The 18,280-nt window shown below is 42.6% G+C and overlaps 1 protein-coding gene across 1 annotated transcript in view; it reads right to left on the bottom strand.

Annotated features, from left to right (window-relative positions):
• NALCN (sodium leak channel, non-selective) overlaps positions 1-18,280 on the bottom strand; it is a 2,672,759-nt gene that overhangs the window by 231,154 nt on the left and 2,423,325 nt on the right. Inside the window, exon 27 of the mRNA XM_086934370.1 lies at positions 6,359-6,465. Within this exon, the coding sequence (XP_086790496.1) occupies positions 6,359-6,465 (107 nt within the window). The remainder of the gene's footprint in view (positions 1-6,358; positions 6,466-18,280) is intronic.

Below are 18,280 nucleotides of genomic sequence, written 5' to 3'. Positions count from 1 at the left end.
GCGGATCACGAATTCGCAAATTCACAAATTGCGAATTCGCAAAATTCACCCATGCCTAATTAGTACCAGTCATCATGGCCCTGCCATGTTTGTGTTATCCCCTTGAAAGCTGTAAAACAAATCAATTTTTCTTACCTGGCGCTTATGGATTCCATTTCTAGTGCAATATTATTCAAGTGACAGACAATACCATTTTATTGGGTTCAAAGGGGTTGTTATTTCCATTTTGTACTTCTAGATCTCTCCCCAACTTTGTCTTAAATTATCACGGGGGTATTGAATTATATCTTAACTGCCTGCATGTACATGGGGACTGCATCCTGTTGTAGTTATCTTAATTCCTGAGCGAGCACACCCAGTAAATTCAGATGGAACACTCCAAGGCAGAGCTCTTGCCACATTGTAGGAGTGCCTGAGTTGATAAACCTGTGCGTTCCTGCTTTAACATAAATGAGGATCTCCTGGAAGATCTTGTTGCGAGGTTGAGTGCAACTATCGTCAAAACCCAGTTGTATTTTAAGGACTTGTACATATGTGATTTCTCCACATTAGGGACTTTATATGATGTCAATAATGGCCTAATGTCCCTGCACACTTTATAACATAACCTTACAAAAACAGAGATTCTCCTTACACTTTTCTCACATTCAGGGAACAACTGTCTCTATGTTTAACGCTTTGCTTTACTCTGCAATTAGAACCTTAGCCAAGTCTTAGTTTTCTAATTGATTTCAATCTTATTTTAAATCTTATATCTCATTTGCCTTCAAATCTTACTTTTTCATAGGACAATTAAAATGTGTCCCTCTTTCTAGCTCTAATTGTCTGCCCACTGTCCAATCGCTGGTTCCACAGTTTCTACTCTTTCTTTCTCAGAATTATTCCTCAGTCTCTGCTTGGAGTGGTGTGGCTCACTGGTTAGAGGCGGCAGACCCGGAAGCAGAGAACGGCCCGGGACCAGCGTTCAATTCCCGACGCGGCAGGGTCGTGGACCAGGGTCAGCGGACTCGATAATTCTCGCCTTGGTGCCTACTCTAACCGGGGATCACACTCGGCAACTCTGGGCATTAGCTTGCCTCATCTCTACAACAGCCCCCCACATTCGCCAGGGATGCCTGGTTTCACCTTGGAGATACCCAGTAGGGACCATCTCACAGGGATAGCCAGGACGGGTTCCCCAGTGGTCTACAGCGCCACAACGCCTCAGGGCAGCAGTGCGCTTTACAAGACACATACACACACACACACACCTAATTACAAGCCTCCAAATTTCGCAACAAATCACCCATACTTGTGTTTAGTTGCACATTTCTGAAGCACACATCTTTACTGATTATATACAATGATGTCACCCTCAAACAACCTTCATTCCCTGATAATAAATGGCGGCTATCTGGAGGTCAAAGACTGTCATAATCTATTGAGCCGGCTTGATATTCCCAAAATGTAAGAGTTCCAAGATGACTTTATCAGCAATGCCAAGATCTCAGATCTCTACCTCAGCCGAGATACGTCTCCTCCCTACTCAACTGAGTTTTTGGTGGACTTTGCTCATTTTTCAAACTTTCTTTTATTTCATATTTGTGTATGGTAGCCCTTTTCACACTTTCTGTGAATTAAATTTCAAACTGCACTTGTCACTTTTCATTTTGTTTTTCCTTTTCTCTTTCACCGGGCTCTGCTGAGAATTGCTGCTCCTCTCCTATTTACTGGTTTTATTATATGTGTATTGTTTTAAATTAGTTCTCCAGTGCCCTCTAAGTGCAGGGGTAAGTGTTGCACTCTTTCAAATATGCAAATAATTTAAAAAAAAGTAAATACATTTGTATTGTCCAAATCGGTATGTAGGATTGTGCAGACAAACCATACTCCATATTGAGCCTTTGAATCTGAGATTAGTATTTTACAAGCATACAAGTTTGAGATGTAACCCAGACAGGCTGTGATTTTAGTTCTTAAATAAAGTGTTGCACTCTTTCAAATGTGCAAATAATAAAAAAGTAAATGCATTTGTATTGTCCACAGAGGTTGTGTAGGATTGTGCAGACAAACCATACTCCATATTAAGCTTTTGAATCTGAGATGAGCATTTTAAAACGATAAAAATATGAGATGTAACCCAGAGAGGCAGTGGTTTTAGTTCTAAAATATCTCATAGCAAAGCTCAATTTAGTGTTTATTCAATCGTTAATGAATTGTCTGATTACATCAGCTCCCTTGTAAGATCCCATGTATCCATTGAAGTAATTTCACAACACTAAAATTAATATTCAAGGCCACTTGATCAAGTGAAATCTTTATTCTTTTTTAGAAAGGTGAGCCAGCTAAAAACGGCAAATTATTTGATCGTTTTGTAACTCAGAAGAGAAGGCTTGACAGAAAGAGTTTGCCTATTTGGTCAAGGAAACCTAAAATAAAATGTTGTGTCTGGTGTTGAAGACCATTTGGGCTTTTAGCTCAATCTATTTACAACGTGAGATATAATGGTAGGCCTTTAACATGAACTTAACGTCATATGTTCAAGAGATCTAGGGGGCAGATTTACAAGCCACTTGCGCCGCTTTTGCGTCACTTTTCCCATGTTAAAAATGACGCAAAAGTGGCGCAAGGGGCTTGTAAATCTGCCCCTAGATTTGTAGCAAGAGGGGATATGTGTATGTATCGTTATCTATGGCCCCGCATTTGTCTCATTAAGATAAGAGACATCTTTAAAAATGTTTTCAAATTGCAAAAAACTTGGTTCCTCTCAATAATTCAAGTACTGTAGATGTAAGTCTTTATCTCTGGCCACTGTTTTTGATGGTCTTTGAAAGGGGGGTGGCATGTTGCTTTTTTGATTCTGCAATGATTTAAATGCCACTTACGGGAGTATTTTTCCATGCTTTTATTGTTTCATAATGTGTTCAGTTCATGTCTTAATGGATGATTTACGAAGACCTGAAAATTACCCTAGATGTTACATATAATGTTGCTTGAAACCTCTGTTTTTGTGCAGATGTCCAATTTGGTTGGTTTGTTTGAAAAAAACAATGCAAATAAATGTCATCATGTGATATTTGTACATCAACAACTACGTGTGGCAAAAGATCCAGGGCCTGGTGATATATGGTATCCTCTCTGTATAAATAACAGAATGAAAATGCATGGGTACTCCTTTCTCTTTCAAACTGGAGACTTACAGTGAATCTTGGGATTGTTTAAAAATGGGCCTTTGCTGCCGGCGGTGAGGGATGTCGATTTCACCCCTGGCTGGGGATAAGTCTGGAATCCCTGCTGAAGTTCTACTGGCCTGCCCTATTGCTGCTGACCTTTTTACGTGGATTCCCGCAGCCCCCACATGGTCCCCAGAGGTGTAGACACAACAGCTAGAAGGCCTATCTACCCTTTTACCTGAAATAGAAGGGGGCGGCCTCAAGAACCAACATCTACAAATACAGATGATCTGAATGGTGACTACTCCAGACAAGTACACACTCCCTGCATCGATTTTTATAGTTTTTTGTTGTGGTTTTCTGGCTCTGCTTTGTTGCAGAGGCCAAGCATTCATTCAGTTTCCTGTGCGCTTGCCGTACTGAGAAGGGCCAGTAGCGGATGGTGAGATGTGAAAGTGGTGAGGCGTAAAGGTTGGGGATAAGTGTTGTGCCATGAATGATTGAACTGTGGGCTCCTGGGCAGAGAGCATATGTACTATACCACAACAATGAATATTAATGTGGCCCATCTTAACATGTTAATTAGATTACTTATGATTTCACATTTGCACATTTAGTTCCAGAGTGCAAAGGTCAAATTTCATCATGTTACCAGAGTTCCCTCTTGCTACTTTGAGAATTCACCACTTACTGCCTTGCAGAATTCTTATTACCATAATTTTACAGAAGAACAAGTGGACCTATAATCACAAGGCTTTTTAAAAATAATTTTTATCTATGTGCCTGACTGAACCCCTTGACAGGTTCAGAGGTCGGTGGAAGGGAAGGAGAAAGGGACAAACTGAAGGGCTGGAAACTAAAGGACACATGAATTAAATTAAGGCAGAATAATCTAATATGGTATGCCTGAAGGGGAGAATATGCTACACTCGCTGTGCTGTGTGTACACAGAATAAAATATATGGAATTTATTTTTTTATTTTTTATGGGTGTCACTAATAGAGAAGCTTCTGCTGACCTGCAATGGACCATTTTCTTCTCACTACACCAGCTAGGAGAAATCATTCCCTGTATACACGACAAAGTACGATGCAAAAGTTGACAGTCACGCCGGAACTGAAACTTTCTTTAGGACGAAGCAGAATCTCGCTGTGCCTTCACAGTGCTGGCAATAGAACACACGTGTCTTTAGCAAGCATTTGTTCAGCACACAAGTTGTTACAACGACTTGCTTTAGGGTGGCGCATTGGTGGAATGGTGTTGAATTTAAAGTCCAACACCTTCCCTACTGTTGTGCAGACTGGAGTTGGAATAGTAAATGAAACTATTCCAAAATCTAGTGCCTCCCCTCAGGCAAGTCGTTATCACGACTTTCGTGCAGAATGGATGTGTGGTAAAGACACATTTGTACTAATGACGGTGCTCAGAAGGCATGCGTGCTAAACGCATGCGGAATACCCTCATATATTTGCACCAGAACAGCAACCCGGTTATCTTTTGATTAATGATGGCTCTAGTCATTTAGAATATGTGATTTATTTTAACATCATGCAGCCACATGCTTTCAGATATTCCCACTTATCACCCACAGAGGTGTAGGGCCACGTCACCTAAAGTAAGCACCAGAAATGCCAATTTAATACAGGTCTCTGCGAAGGGCGGCTCAGACTGCGCAATAAAACAGAACATGGCATGGGTGTAACAGGTGTATTATTTCTAATGCCGAATCGGGGTGAGGGGCTTATAATCATACCTGCCTGTCAAATCCGGGACACGGGCACCGTTATGAATTGAAGTATTCCTGGGCAGTAATCCGTATCACACAAATCTGTCATGAGTGTGATTCACACGTTTATGCTAGCTCCTCATGAAGAGTCCAGTAACATATTCTAGTAACTGTTGCTTTCTAGAACATTAAAAAAAACTACTGGTGTCTTCAGATAACCATTTTCCTGTTTGGAAGTGCTGGATAACTCAATCTAATCTCTGACTCAGATTGCTGCCTTTCCCTAGTCTCGTCTCCAACGTCCTGCACAAAACTATTAAAGGCGCTGCACACGAAATGGGAAGAGATAAAGGGACAGACATAGCCAACAGTTCCGGCTCGTGTTGGGCGTTCCACCGGGCGGTGATGTGGGGTGGGGGGTGTAAAATACAGGAAACGGACAATTACAGGTAAGTAACGTAAAATAATAAATAAAACAAATGTTGCTGCGCGCGCTGCATCGCATTTGGCGTTGCAGCGCGCAACTAAATTAGTTTTATTTATTTTTTATGTTACTTACCTGTAATCGCCCGTTTCCTGTATTTTACACCTCCCCATCCTGGCCCTCCCTTGCCCCACATCACCGCCCGGTGGAACGCCCTACACGAGCCGGCACTGATGGCCAATCACAGCATGACTTCATAAAAAAGCAATGCAGTGATTGGCCATGTTCCTACCTCCAGGATAGAGGCCTATGGTGTGCCCTGAGCCAATCCAGAGACTCTGCTCCCTTGCTGTTATGTTACAGCTTGAGAGCAGTGGCAGGATTGGCCTGGGCAGGGAACCTAATGTTCATTAGGAGTCCAGGGGTCTGCAGCTGTAATGCCCCCGGCTCACTAATTATGAAGAGAATGCGCATGTCGGGCTGTTCGCTGAAAGGCATCCTACCAACCCAACATACGCACTCTGAAGTTGAGCTGCCCTGATGTTCTGGCAATCATTTTTAAGCCCCACCCACACCCCCTGCCCTCCTCATCGTCATGATGCAGGAAAACCAGGAACCCGCCCGCCGCTGACAAAAAAGCACAGCCACTGCGGCAAAAAAAGAATTCTATTTTTATCTAGGTTTATACTGTGGCTAGGGGGGAAACATAAATAGGGGCGCAATGTATTTGGCACCCTAATAGAGGGGATGTCCCTGAGAAGGGTCTGATAGGTTCAGCATAAATGCTGTTTTCTAGAATGAGATGCAGTGAAAAAGGTCACCAAGAAGTCCCATTAAGCACATAGTTTCAAAACCTTATTGAAAGAAATTGACATGTAGCTACGCATAGGAAAATTGGATTTATGAAGGCTAGTGAGGAATAACTGCACCTGCAAATGTCAAGCTTTCACCCCAGAAAAGTTGAGTGCATCTGATACATATGTTAACACTGATTCCAGTCAATTACAATACACCTGTAATGTTCCAGCTCTCAGGTCAAATACCGGATTTACTCACCACACTCGTGGCACCCAAAATCCCGGCTTTTTTTCTCCAGGTTTCAGTTTTAAGTTCAGATTTTTGGAAACGCTCACATTTATTCTGAATATGCCATGGCAGTCTTCCTAAATGAAAAGAAAACAGAGAGAGCAATGTTTACAGCATACTTCGGATTCAAGTACATCTGAACAAAAATATAAAAATAAATGCTTTTATGCTTTTCTCTTTGATGAAGGCATATGCATTTTTTTTAGGTGTGTGTAAACCAAGGTAAGAGTAGTCTTTATTGAGTCACAACACCATTCTCTTGTTATGATTTTTATGGAAGTAATACATTTTTTACAGTGGCGACTGGCATGTGCAAAGGGTGCTGAGGCGAGTGGGACAAAAAGAAAAGTAAATGCATAGGTAACAAGCATTTACAATGCAATGGTTTCGCCTTTGGAAAAGTTAGAGCTATTGGCATTGTAAATGACAAAATTTGTATTAATGTGTTGGTTTTGAAAACAGATAAATAAATGGCATTGTCATTTACATTGCCATTAGCTTAATCTCTGCAGTCAATAGCACTCCATAGCACTCCCTAGTCACTCTGCACTCCCTAGCCCTCCCAAGTGAGTGGTGGATCACAATGGTTTGGCAAGGCCGGGGATTGATGAAGCAGTAGTATATTCCAATTAGGGTAGAACCAGTACTATCAGCCATCAGATAGAGTAAGTCATGGTGGCTTAAATCCCCAAAATTAATTCATTATAGTTCTCTAGTCCACCTTAGTGTAGATAGTTTTTTAACTTTAGCTCCTGACGAATGGCCTCTAGACTTGTAAAATTGAAAAGAAACATGTTGACCAACCACAAGGAGGAGGGTCACACCTAAGGCATTAACTTACCATTGCGCCTTTCCTCTTTATTTTAATCAGGGTAGGAGACCCCACAATTAAAGTTATTTTTGCTGGTACTCCCAACCCTGTTTTAACTCACATAAACATCACACACCACTTATTCATCTACACTCACTAAATCTCTCACCCCCACTGCACCAAACAGCTATTTGGAAAAAGATCTCCGCCAAAGTGCACCTCATCGGGAGCCGTCAGGCATTGCAGCGCCAGCCAGATGACGAGCAGCTCGATGATGAAGCATGACACCCAACTGGGTGTGTGAGGGCATTACATTCCAAAGAAATGGATTCCCATCTCTTTGACTCTATAGCCTACTGTCCTTTGTATATTGCTAAATTCTAGATCATTCAGGAACAGCACAATTTTAATTTTCATACAGCGTTTATGCCACAATTAACCAGCCACCCCTGACAAGCTGTGTGGTTATCTGTAATTAATATATGAAGAGGTCTTTGACCACACATTTGAGTGGGGGTGGTAATATTGAAAAAGATAAAGTTTACTTTATGGAAACTCCCAGCAATTTTCTGTAAGCTCTTTCCCATCATCCGCTATGTGCTATACAGTGGACAAGACTGTAAACAGCTACAAAAGTTTTAAAATCATGAGAACTTAGCAACCAGTATCAAAATGGCAAACATGCATCATACACATCCTGTCCCCATACCTGCTCATATGAATGCCTTTGCCAACTTCCTTCTTGAAGGAGCAAGCTTGCATGAGTTTTAGCTGAAGGCTCAGTGACAGCAGGACAATATTCATTATGACAAGAAACTTATGAACAAAAAGTAATGATGTTATTCCAAAGAAAACTTTATACTCTTCTTACATCTGGGATCTTTCCAACTGATGACTTTATTTGTAGAGTTCACAGCAACTGAGAATGAATGAAAAAGGGAGGAGGAGCTAGAATTATTTGGTAGTACACGACTTAGCGAAATTGGGCCAAGCTTAGAATGATGCAGTGAGCAAGTCTTAAGAGCCAAGTATCAGAAGAACGAAAGTAGGACAGAACCAAGTATCAAAAGAATGCACATAGGAAAACCTGCAAAGCCACCCAGCATGCATCTCTTACAGGTACACGCCCGGGAAATGCAATCAACGCCTCCTTGGCCCTGTTTGAGTGTGCTTAGATAATGGATGGATATTCAGTCCCATGCAAAGTGTAGCAATGGCTGATACACAGGGCCACTGGGAAAAACAAGTGATTAGGTCAAACACTGGAAGTCTCTGTTTTCCTGCACTACTACTTGTGGTGAAGGTCTGCATTGACTGACCGGGTCATCACCTCCGTCTCAACTGTCACCTGCACAGTGCTAGAGCTGCACTCAAATACATGGATGGGGATTGGTTAGGAGTTAGACCTTACTAAGTTTACTCTTGGTGCAAGTCCAGCATCCAGAGTCACTGCAGCAAACTGAGGCTTCTTCCCCCGGCCCACGTCCAATGAGGCAGACGTTCTCAACCTCTTGGCACAAAAGGCCTGCAGCATGACTGCCAGAAGGAGAGCCTGTATGAGCAACTTGGAACTTTAACTCCAGAGGGGCATCGATGCTTAACCTGACTGTGCCATGTAGTTTAAAGAGCCAAATCGTTTTTGCCCTTAAAAGGCTCTCATTTCCTGGATGCACACATCGAATTTCTTGACCTTAACTGGAGTGAGTCAAACTCGGTGTCAGGTCATCGAGGAAAGGGGGTTGCGTGAACCTTCCATTTTGCCATGGTTACTTGACCTGCTTGGATTGGGTGGGTGACGGTTGCCTCCACAAAGAAGCATCCCGGGAGCCACAGACAGACCGAGACCCTCTAAACATTAAACCTTAATGCTGAAAAACAATGTCTCCTGGTGATTCGGGCACCATTATCCTTCACGCAAACCAGATCGTCCTGGAGGAACCTGGTATTAAAAGTTTCACTTGAAGTGAAGGCTTGCCCGGGGTGACCATTCACATGAGAATCTACTTCTCATGTGAATGGTCACCCCGGGCAAGCCTTCACTTATGTTGGTCATCTACTGCAAATGGTTGATGGCACAATATGCAAGGGTAAAAAAACAGACTGGTGTCACATAAGCTACTCGAGCTGAAGGAAGACTATGGACGGAGGAAAAACGAAAAACAAATCCAATATTGAAAATTGTACGGATGGCCTCTGCCCCACCCACATAAGAAGAGGACGACAGAATAAGGTATCAATCAACACCATTTGACAGCGTATCGTATGATGTATTACTTCATGGATGATGGATACCCACAACTTGAGAATGAGAAAAAAGAAAGTAAGAGAAAAGTGCATAATGAAGCTGAGGGCTGTTTAATAGATAGCCGTCTTCACTATCCGACTCTACAGAGTTTATAAAAAGTACAAAAACTGTAAAACAAAATGTGTTGCATTCTGGTGTCATGCCAAACTGTTATTACTGGAATCACTTGGCACTATCGTCCCGCTGTGAATAAGATTCAGAAACTACAGAGCCACATTTACAACATTAACAAATCTAAAAATGTACAAAGGTTTCAAATCAGGATAACGTGTGTGGTGTGAGATGATGAGAATGAATAGCTTTAGTCCAGGGCTGTTTCCCGTTTTCTGTCTATGGAAAATAAACCCACTTGATAAATGTGAGCGTTAAAGGTTTCAACAAAGTGGCGTCAAGAATAGATTTTGGATGGTGGGCAGTCCTGTGGGGCTCTTCCGTGGATAAACCAACAAGCAACAGAGAGTGAAAGGGGAGGGGGGGGCGGGAACAGGCACACGGGGAGGGGGGCGGAACGGAGACCTATTGCATTGTAAATACTTGTTAGCTCCTGCTTACAGCATGAAAAAGTCTGGTTATTAAAAGCTGCTACCAAGAACTCCCTTCGTATTTCCGAAGCAACGGTTGCCATAAAATTATATTCACACTCCAACTACTTTAATTACCCCTCTAATGGCTGTATGGAATTCCCCTGAAGGTTAATCTCAACCGTATTTACAACTTCCATGGTTTCGACATTCAATACCAGAGAAAGAAACAAGAAAAAAACACAAGAAAAAAAAAAGAGAACACACACATTTCAATAGAGTCACGGCAACTTGGAGATGATGACAAAACAGTCTGTCACCCTAGAACCAAGATACTACCACATATAATTATGGACAGCCACGGCTTAAGGCATTCCTGGATACACGACGCACTGAGAGTCATAAAGAAGATATTAAAAACACAATGTATCATAAGTTGTGTGACAACACGTGCCGATCTTGAAATGTTACGACTCACATGCGCCTATCTCGTGAAAGTTGGATTCGAACACGCTGTAGTAGCTCAAGTATGATGTCTGACACCCAGAAGATAAACCACCTCTTGTTCCTTAGTGTTTGCAACACACAGGTACACGGCGCTGTACTGCGCACTGCAAAGGGAGCCGTTTATTCAGCGCAGTAAAGTTAATTTTAGATTAAACTTTATATAATTCATCATGTTCAAGATACTACTGGTAGCACTGCACTGTGTAGTAAGAATCTCAGGAACCCCATGTACCCAACATTATACTCTTCGCCGAGAGAATTACATATTCAGCACTATTCAGTTTACAAGCAATCTATTCAGCGTCGAATGGAGTAATGCAGAGCACAACGTATTGCAGAGTAGCAAATGCAGGTTCAAACTAGAATTGCACACTTCCTGTAGTAAAGTTTAATGTACCGCATATATCTAGTGCCATACAGCATAATACAACGTAACGCACATGTAGGCAGGGCTACAGGGTACAAAGACAACCAAACGCATCCGGCTCTGAAGTCCCTTAAAGAGACAAACTGATATAGTCAGCACGGTGGGGTGTTACCGAAGATGGGTCATGGTCTCACAAACGTACAACGTTTTAGCGTGCTACCCATATGTATTGTGTGGTGTAACTGTAACAAAAGGTGTTGCATTCTGGTGTCAAGCAACGGAGAGTGAAAGGGGAGGGGGGGCGGGAACGGGCACACGGGGAGGGGGGCGGAACGGACACACGGGGAGGGGGCGGGAACGGGCACAGGACAGCCGGGAGGGGGGGGCGGGAACGGGCACAGGACAGCCGGGAGGGGGGGGGGGCGGGAACGGGCACAGGACAGCCGGGAGGGGGGGGGGGCGGGAACGGGCACAGGACAGCCGGGAAGGGGGGGGGGGGGGGACATTGCGTGTGACGTTCCACAATTTCCATCTCTGGAGAGTTCTTATCGGCTGGCAGATGTGCGTCATCTTGAACGTGTCCTTTTGTAAACATATCCCTGCAGTGTTATAAGGCAGCAGAATGCTTCGACTCGTAGTACTTTCTTCTCCGCACACACTGAGGGCAGGATGGTACTCGGACCTTGCAGGGACCATGGAAGACCGTTTTACATTCCGTACACATTACCTCGACCTAAAAAAGGAAGGGTGCGAGGGTGTTGGGATGATTTCACTCACACGGACACACACGCGAGGACCAGCATCAGGAAACAAGCGGGAGGGGGAGGAGAGACGCAGAAGACGGCCGGAGCAGGAAGGCGGGTGCCGGCAATGCCGGAACAGATTCGGGGGCGTTCCCGGCTTTTGGCTGACGTCGCGTGACATAGCCAAAAGCCAAAAATTCTCCGGAACGCCCCCGAATCTGGTCCGGCATTGACGGACAGGCCCATCTTCCAATGGCTAGACTCCATTTATGGAGCTAGCCAATGAAAGACGGAGGCCGTTCCTGTCTCCCGTATACATCTCAAGAGGTTTTTGCCTGCGCAAAAAAGATGCGCAGAGTGCATCTTTTCGCCAGGCAAAACCTAAAAAGATTATTGCACTTTCCTTACAGGCACAAAGCCCTCCTTCCTCGGGTCTTCTCCAGGCAGGCAGACTCCAAGGCAGGACTAGGAAACTGCAGTAACCACTCCTGGCACTGCTCTCATGTGGTATGAAAGAAGTGCCAGGATTGGAGGGAGCGGCCTCCTTCGGCACTCCGAGGACATTGGAGCCCTATGCTATCTCTAACCCAGCTGTGTTCGACAGCTGGATTGAAGAGGTCCAAAATGCACATGTCAGTCTGGCTGGCAAAAGAAAAAGACATGCTCACTGCTTTCGCTGCTGCCTGAGGGGCAGCAGCAGAAAGCCCCGCCCCCGTCCTGATACCCGGCCTGGGACAGGGTTTTAAAAAATAAAATTTTAATAAATGAACTTCATCGCCATTTTATTTTTCATCTCTGGGGGCAATTTAGTCAGTGGGGTGATGCTCCTCCGTCTTAACAGAGGACCCGCCCCTGATTTTTTCTAAAGCAACCAACTATAGGACACATCATCTCTAGACGCTGCTTTGAAAACTGGCAACACTTCCCTATTAACAAGATCAAAGGTATAAAGTTGTTAGCCGTAATTAAGTTTTACAAAATGCTAAATTGTGGTTCATAGATGCTTCTTCCAGTATTATACTCACATATAGGGTTTTTGTCTTTTTAAGTGAGGAATCAATGCAACAAAAAGAGATCAATGCTTATAGCACTTGCTGCAGATATCTGTGTGCCACCTGAAAGCAACAGGTTGGAATCTCAGCATAGCTGGCTTATTCTTTGAACCTACTGAGGGTTGTTAAAATGAGTGATAGCATCACCTTTTATTTACAGTGACTCCATACTGTTGTATGGTTAATGCAATATAGAAACCAATCAGCAGCATTGTTTATGTTATGGATCTCACTGTAGCCACTAGGACAGAAACACGACTTTAAATCTGTTTTTTCACTGCTAGGAATTATCAGTAGTGAGTACCAAAGGTTGTACCCTGCTGTTGCTGTCATAAAGGAATGCCAGCCAACCTGCTCTAACATGTCTCTCTGGTAGTCAGTGCAGTGCTGGCTCTCTGCTGTGGTGGAGGGCGGATGGCCCATCTTCGGTAAAGGAAAGGGTGGGTTGACACATTGAGTATAGAGGTGGGTGGCTGGAGGCCAGTTTTCTTATTTGGCACAGGGAGGAGAAGGCATGCTATGCAGAGCTCTGCATTACTCCTCCACCCCTGTGTAACAGGTGAAAGGAGGGGCAGTGGAAGCAGCTGTGTTCATAGAACATCTACCATTAGAAACCTTCTTCAACTCCTGCTAAATATGGTTGCAAAGGACATAGTTTGGCCTACTGCTGTGAGCTAATGCTTGGACCTTAAAGAGCGGGGACATCAGGCATCTTAGAGAATTTTGGAAAAAATCCAGAAAATAGATAACAAGGGTCCATTGTCTCGTCCTTATAAATTCTAAACCTTGTCTGGCACACTTGAAGTTAGTAGATTTCCTCAAATGTCGCCGACAATAATTTAAATCCATAACATCAGATGCCTAACAATGCTTCTGAAGAGGAAAGATTTGTCAAAGTAGAACATATGTGGTGTGGGCAGTACTTCAATGCGGAGTGGACTATAATGGGACAGATAAGAAGCAATGACTTCTGGGGCGCATGGCCTTCTAGCTGGCCACAATGGTGCCTTCATACTAAGCCTAAGGTCTTTGTCCATTCTCCTAAGCTGCCTCCCTCAAAATCGAAATGAACCAGATTGAAAGCAACGAGAACCAGGATTGTGGATATGAAAACATCTGGAAGGAAAAGGCCCTTACTAAAATGCAGAGGAACCCTCAAGCAAAACGAGGCAGTAACTAGCACAATCCCTTTTTCACCAGCACCAATTCCAGAGATATTTTAAGAAACTGATAGGTAGGATTAATGAGCAGAGGACTAATTGATAAATGTAAAAATTAACAATAATTTACTGACCACGAAACCTGTAAGGCAGAGAGCTGGTGTGGTCAAAAGAACAGAACATGTTGCCTGGAGCAGAGAGCCAAGTGAGGAGAGAAAGCTTTGGTGTTAAGGGACACGTATCGATGACCACAGAGGTCATCGGGTGAGTGGACACACATGGCTGACAGGATGCAACATCGAACTACATGTCTGTAACCTAAAATGGCACCACTTATAAGAGATTTTGGGAAATATTGATGATAGATGTTTGATTTTTTTTTATATTTGATATGCACCAGATTGTTTGTGTTGGAAATCAATAAACATATATATATTTTTTTATATGGCTGACAAGATGCAATAGGACTCTCAACCAAGTAAGGCAGATCAGGTGCATATGGCGTCCATAGGTGTGCACGTACACTTTAGACAGCCATTTCAGAGTCAGGAAGAGCAGTTAAAAGGAAAGCACAGCTTCTTATCAGAGCTGAACAGATAAATAAAACATGGGACTCAATCAAGCATGAGTCAAGTTCTGAAAGCAAATAAATGACAACTCCATGTAAATGAAAATGTTGTGCTCCTTTATAGCTAGAATCAATTCAAATTATACAGAGACAGTAGACCGAATAGCTTTAGAACATTGATACTCAAAGTATGGCCATGCGGCCCCCTGGTCATTCCCTGGATTCAGCACTAACTATAAAAAGATGTTAAATAAACAGGCAAACATTTATTTAAAGGTTAAGTGGAATTAAAGAAAGGTTGTAACTCAGGAGTCCTGCACGGCTTTACTTTAGAAACAGCATCATTTGTAAACACATCTTGCTCGGATAAGTGTACAAATATTGCAGAGTCTTCAAAATTCATGAAGTGTATTTAATTAACATGCAGAACCTTTTCACTGATTACATCACTGCATTTAGAAGTATTAATTTAAAAGTTATATGTTTCAAACATGAATTTTGAAATGTTATTTCTTTCCCGTACGCTGACAACAATGCCATCAGTGAACTAAAGAGGCACGTCCATTGTTATGTCCTCTCTTTGGGTGGCCTGGGTTCCTATTATACATTATACTTTATTAACCCCTTCCTTGCTGCCGTCGGCCATTGGCCGACATGATTCAGAAAAGGGGGTGGTGATGGACAGAGTATCTGAATTAAGCAGAACACTCCTACCCAGTCAACAGATCCGGGCTTGATCCATCACCGTTTTTTAGCTCACTGCACCATCCCAGCTCAGAACCTGGCTACATGCAAATTAGTCTGTCCCTGGCCCAGTGCATCATGGGAACAGAGCAGACCAAACTACCAAGCCAATTCTTTTACTGGAGGCCATTGGCCGACGGCAGCACTACCTTCCCAGTGCTGCCGTCGGCCAATGGCCGACGCGGCCCCGCCCGTTTTGCGGAATTGCCGCACTGCGGGAAAATCGGAGCCGCAGGAAAGGGGTTAAATCAAGCGCAGGAGAAGGTTTCGTACAGAGTACATTCTGAAGCCATATATTTTGAGGTCCTTGATAAAGTGAGGAAGCCGGAAATAATGCCCGGTTTTCTGTTTTTATAGTGTTCAATTCAGCCACTAGATTGATATGCTTTGTTTCCCCTACACCAGAGGTCTTTCAACTTTTTTAAAGAGGAAAAAACTAGGAGAAATGAAAACATTTCTCCTCATTACGCCTCCGCTGGTGAGGCGTAGGGTTCTGACGCTGCCCCAGGTTTACATGATTTTGTAAATCTTGGGCAGCATCACAATCCATGGGTGTCGCTTGGGAATCCCAAAGCAACGCCTCCTTGACGCACAGTAAGGCAACGCTTCTTTGTCTTACTCCATATCTATGAGGCCATGCAAAGCCATGCAGGGTGACTTTGTGCTGCCTCATAGGTATGGTTGAGACACTTGCGCTGCCGGTGCATCAAATAAAGTAATGCTCTGGTGGTGCAAGCCTCTCTAACATAAGCCCTAAGATATTCTGTATGTTTTTTTGAGCCCTTTCACTATCAGGTAGCTACTTACTAAATAATGGCAGCTTAAATGAAAAATGCATTTTAAAAAGTTTTTACTCAGTAGGAAATGTCGAACATTAGGAAAATCTCTATTATTAAATGCACTGCAGAGGCCTGTGTGTAACCAGAGAGCCACAGATTTAAATCTTGATTGGTGGAGTGAAGAATAGTGACTTGTGTATATTTAGTTCTACGAGGTTACAGCCTTTGACAGAAAGCACTGTGAATATGTAAGTCATTATTTTATCATTGCATTACACACAGTGTAAGATAGAGTGCTACAGAATGTGCACATAGTTGTAGGATAAAATAGTGCTTCCAAAATGTAGATTTTAGTAATACCAGAGCATATATAATGCAATTTTATTTTAACATAACTGTCTTTTTAACACCTCCTTAGGGGTACCAAGGGCTGTGTAAATACAATTACGATCAATAAAGCAAGCCCTACACATACCAGTTGTTAACTCTTTGCACTTCCACTTGCACTTGGAGGGATTTGATCAACAGGTCCCAAGCACCCTTCACATTTGCAGATTAACTAAGAGCACACATTTGCATTGCATTCAGACAAGTAGGAACCCTGACATGAAGGCTTTTCACAGCACAGGAGACTCAATTAATGAAACTTCAGCTGAAGCATTTTAACGATTGAAATTAGCTGTCCTGGGAGGGTTTTCATTTTCCACAATGTAAGCAAATATTTTGGATTTCAGGCACAAGTGAGGCTGGGAAATGCACACCCCTCCTTTTCCAGGACTCCACGACCCCCTGGGGGTCGTTCCACACAGATTGAAGACTTCTGCCCTACACCCATTTTACCGCCGATCCTCTCAACCTCCTCGCCTGACCGCCACACCGATGGCATCAATACAGTGCTCGGATACGACAAACACCAATATTTTTGGCCCCTGGTAAAATGTTTGCGAGTATCATTGCTTTAGAAAAAACTGTCCATGATCAAGAGTTCTGCAAAGCTTTGAAAGAAAAGAACATGGGAAAATCACTGGAAAGGATTGCCCCTTTATTATTTTTAAGAGGATTGCAAAGAACAAAGTGTTCCCAGAAAAAGAAAATCCTGGTCTTTAAAAGATGAGCTTAACCAATTGCTAACTAGACTCTTTTTCAAAGCAAGACTGGGCCCAGTTATTAAGAATATTAGCTGTTTATAATGCTAATTAAAGCATATACCAAGATATAATCCAAGATCTAAACAACCAGAACAACAATCAGAAATACCATCAATAATATTGGTGGAGTTAATTCACTGAAGATCTTCATGGGTGCCTCTTTAGCCTACTCCTACATGTTATATACCAAAGGAGGGACTCCCTAAACCAGCAATGTTCTTTGACATACTGGAATGAGGCTTTTGAATAATGGAGAAATCTGGATTGGGGATAGAATTTAGTAATACAGCTACAACATTGGATGGAATTCCATTTGGAGGCCATTCACTTTGTTATCTTGTACCGTTGCACACACTGATGGTTGTATATGACAGTGGGAAGAAAGGAGGGAGGACAACTTTGTTAATTTTCTTGGAGAGTTCAAAATAACACTAAAGGGAATCCATGCACTAGAATGATAGCTCCAGGATGGTGATGCAGTGCCATTGATTTGCAGAGAAAGTACCAAACTTTATTGACACTTTTTCTGTATTCAAGTCTAGCACCACCAAAGAGTCAGGTGATAATTAGATATTGTTGTAAATGTGTCTCGCAATTCTAGTGTTGCCACTTGATAGTCCATTATTCTAGAATTTATATTGGGTCAGTTGACATCTGGTTGAATGTCTATTATTAGGTTTGAGATAGGTTTTTGACATTATACAGATCAGAAATTAGCCTGTAACTGTCTAGATCTAGGGCATCTTCTGCGTGTTTTGGTAGTAACACAGTGACTGCATAAGACAGATGTATACGTACTATGTCATTCTTAGTGAATTATTTGTAAAGGGAAAGCTGTCTACTTCTCAAAGTATTCTGAGAAGGTTGTTAGTTCATAAAAATGAAGGGTAGGTATTCAAGTAGACAAATCTTTAAAAAAATGAATGATTTTGGCTTTACTCATTTGCGAGATTTGAGGAAGCAGCTCTGAAAGGTAAATGCTACTTAACTACTAATCAGTATCCTTCTGAAATGTTTGTAAGATGTAGAATATTGTCTATTTTACTTTAAGATAGTTTATTGCTGTGCATTCTGTCTTATTTGAAGTGGACAGAGTTTTAACTACCAGATCCTGTGCTGAGTGAGAAGCTTTCTAGATTAAGAGTATGTTCTATTCCTATTATAAATTTCTGATTTGAGTTGATCTG

This window comes from Lissotriton vulgaris, chromosome 8, assembly GCF_964263255.1.
Source record: "Lissotriton vulgaris chromosome 8, aLisVul1.2, whole genome shotgun sequence".
Taxonomy (NCBI): Eukaryota; Metazoa; Chordata; class Amphibia; order Caudata; family Salamandridae; genus Lissotriton; species Lissotriton vulgaris.
Note: the sequence above shows the minus strand (reverse complement) of the source record. Positions and strands in the feature narration are given on the sequence as shown.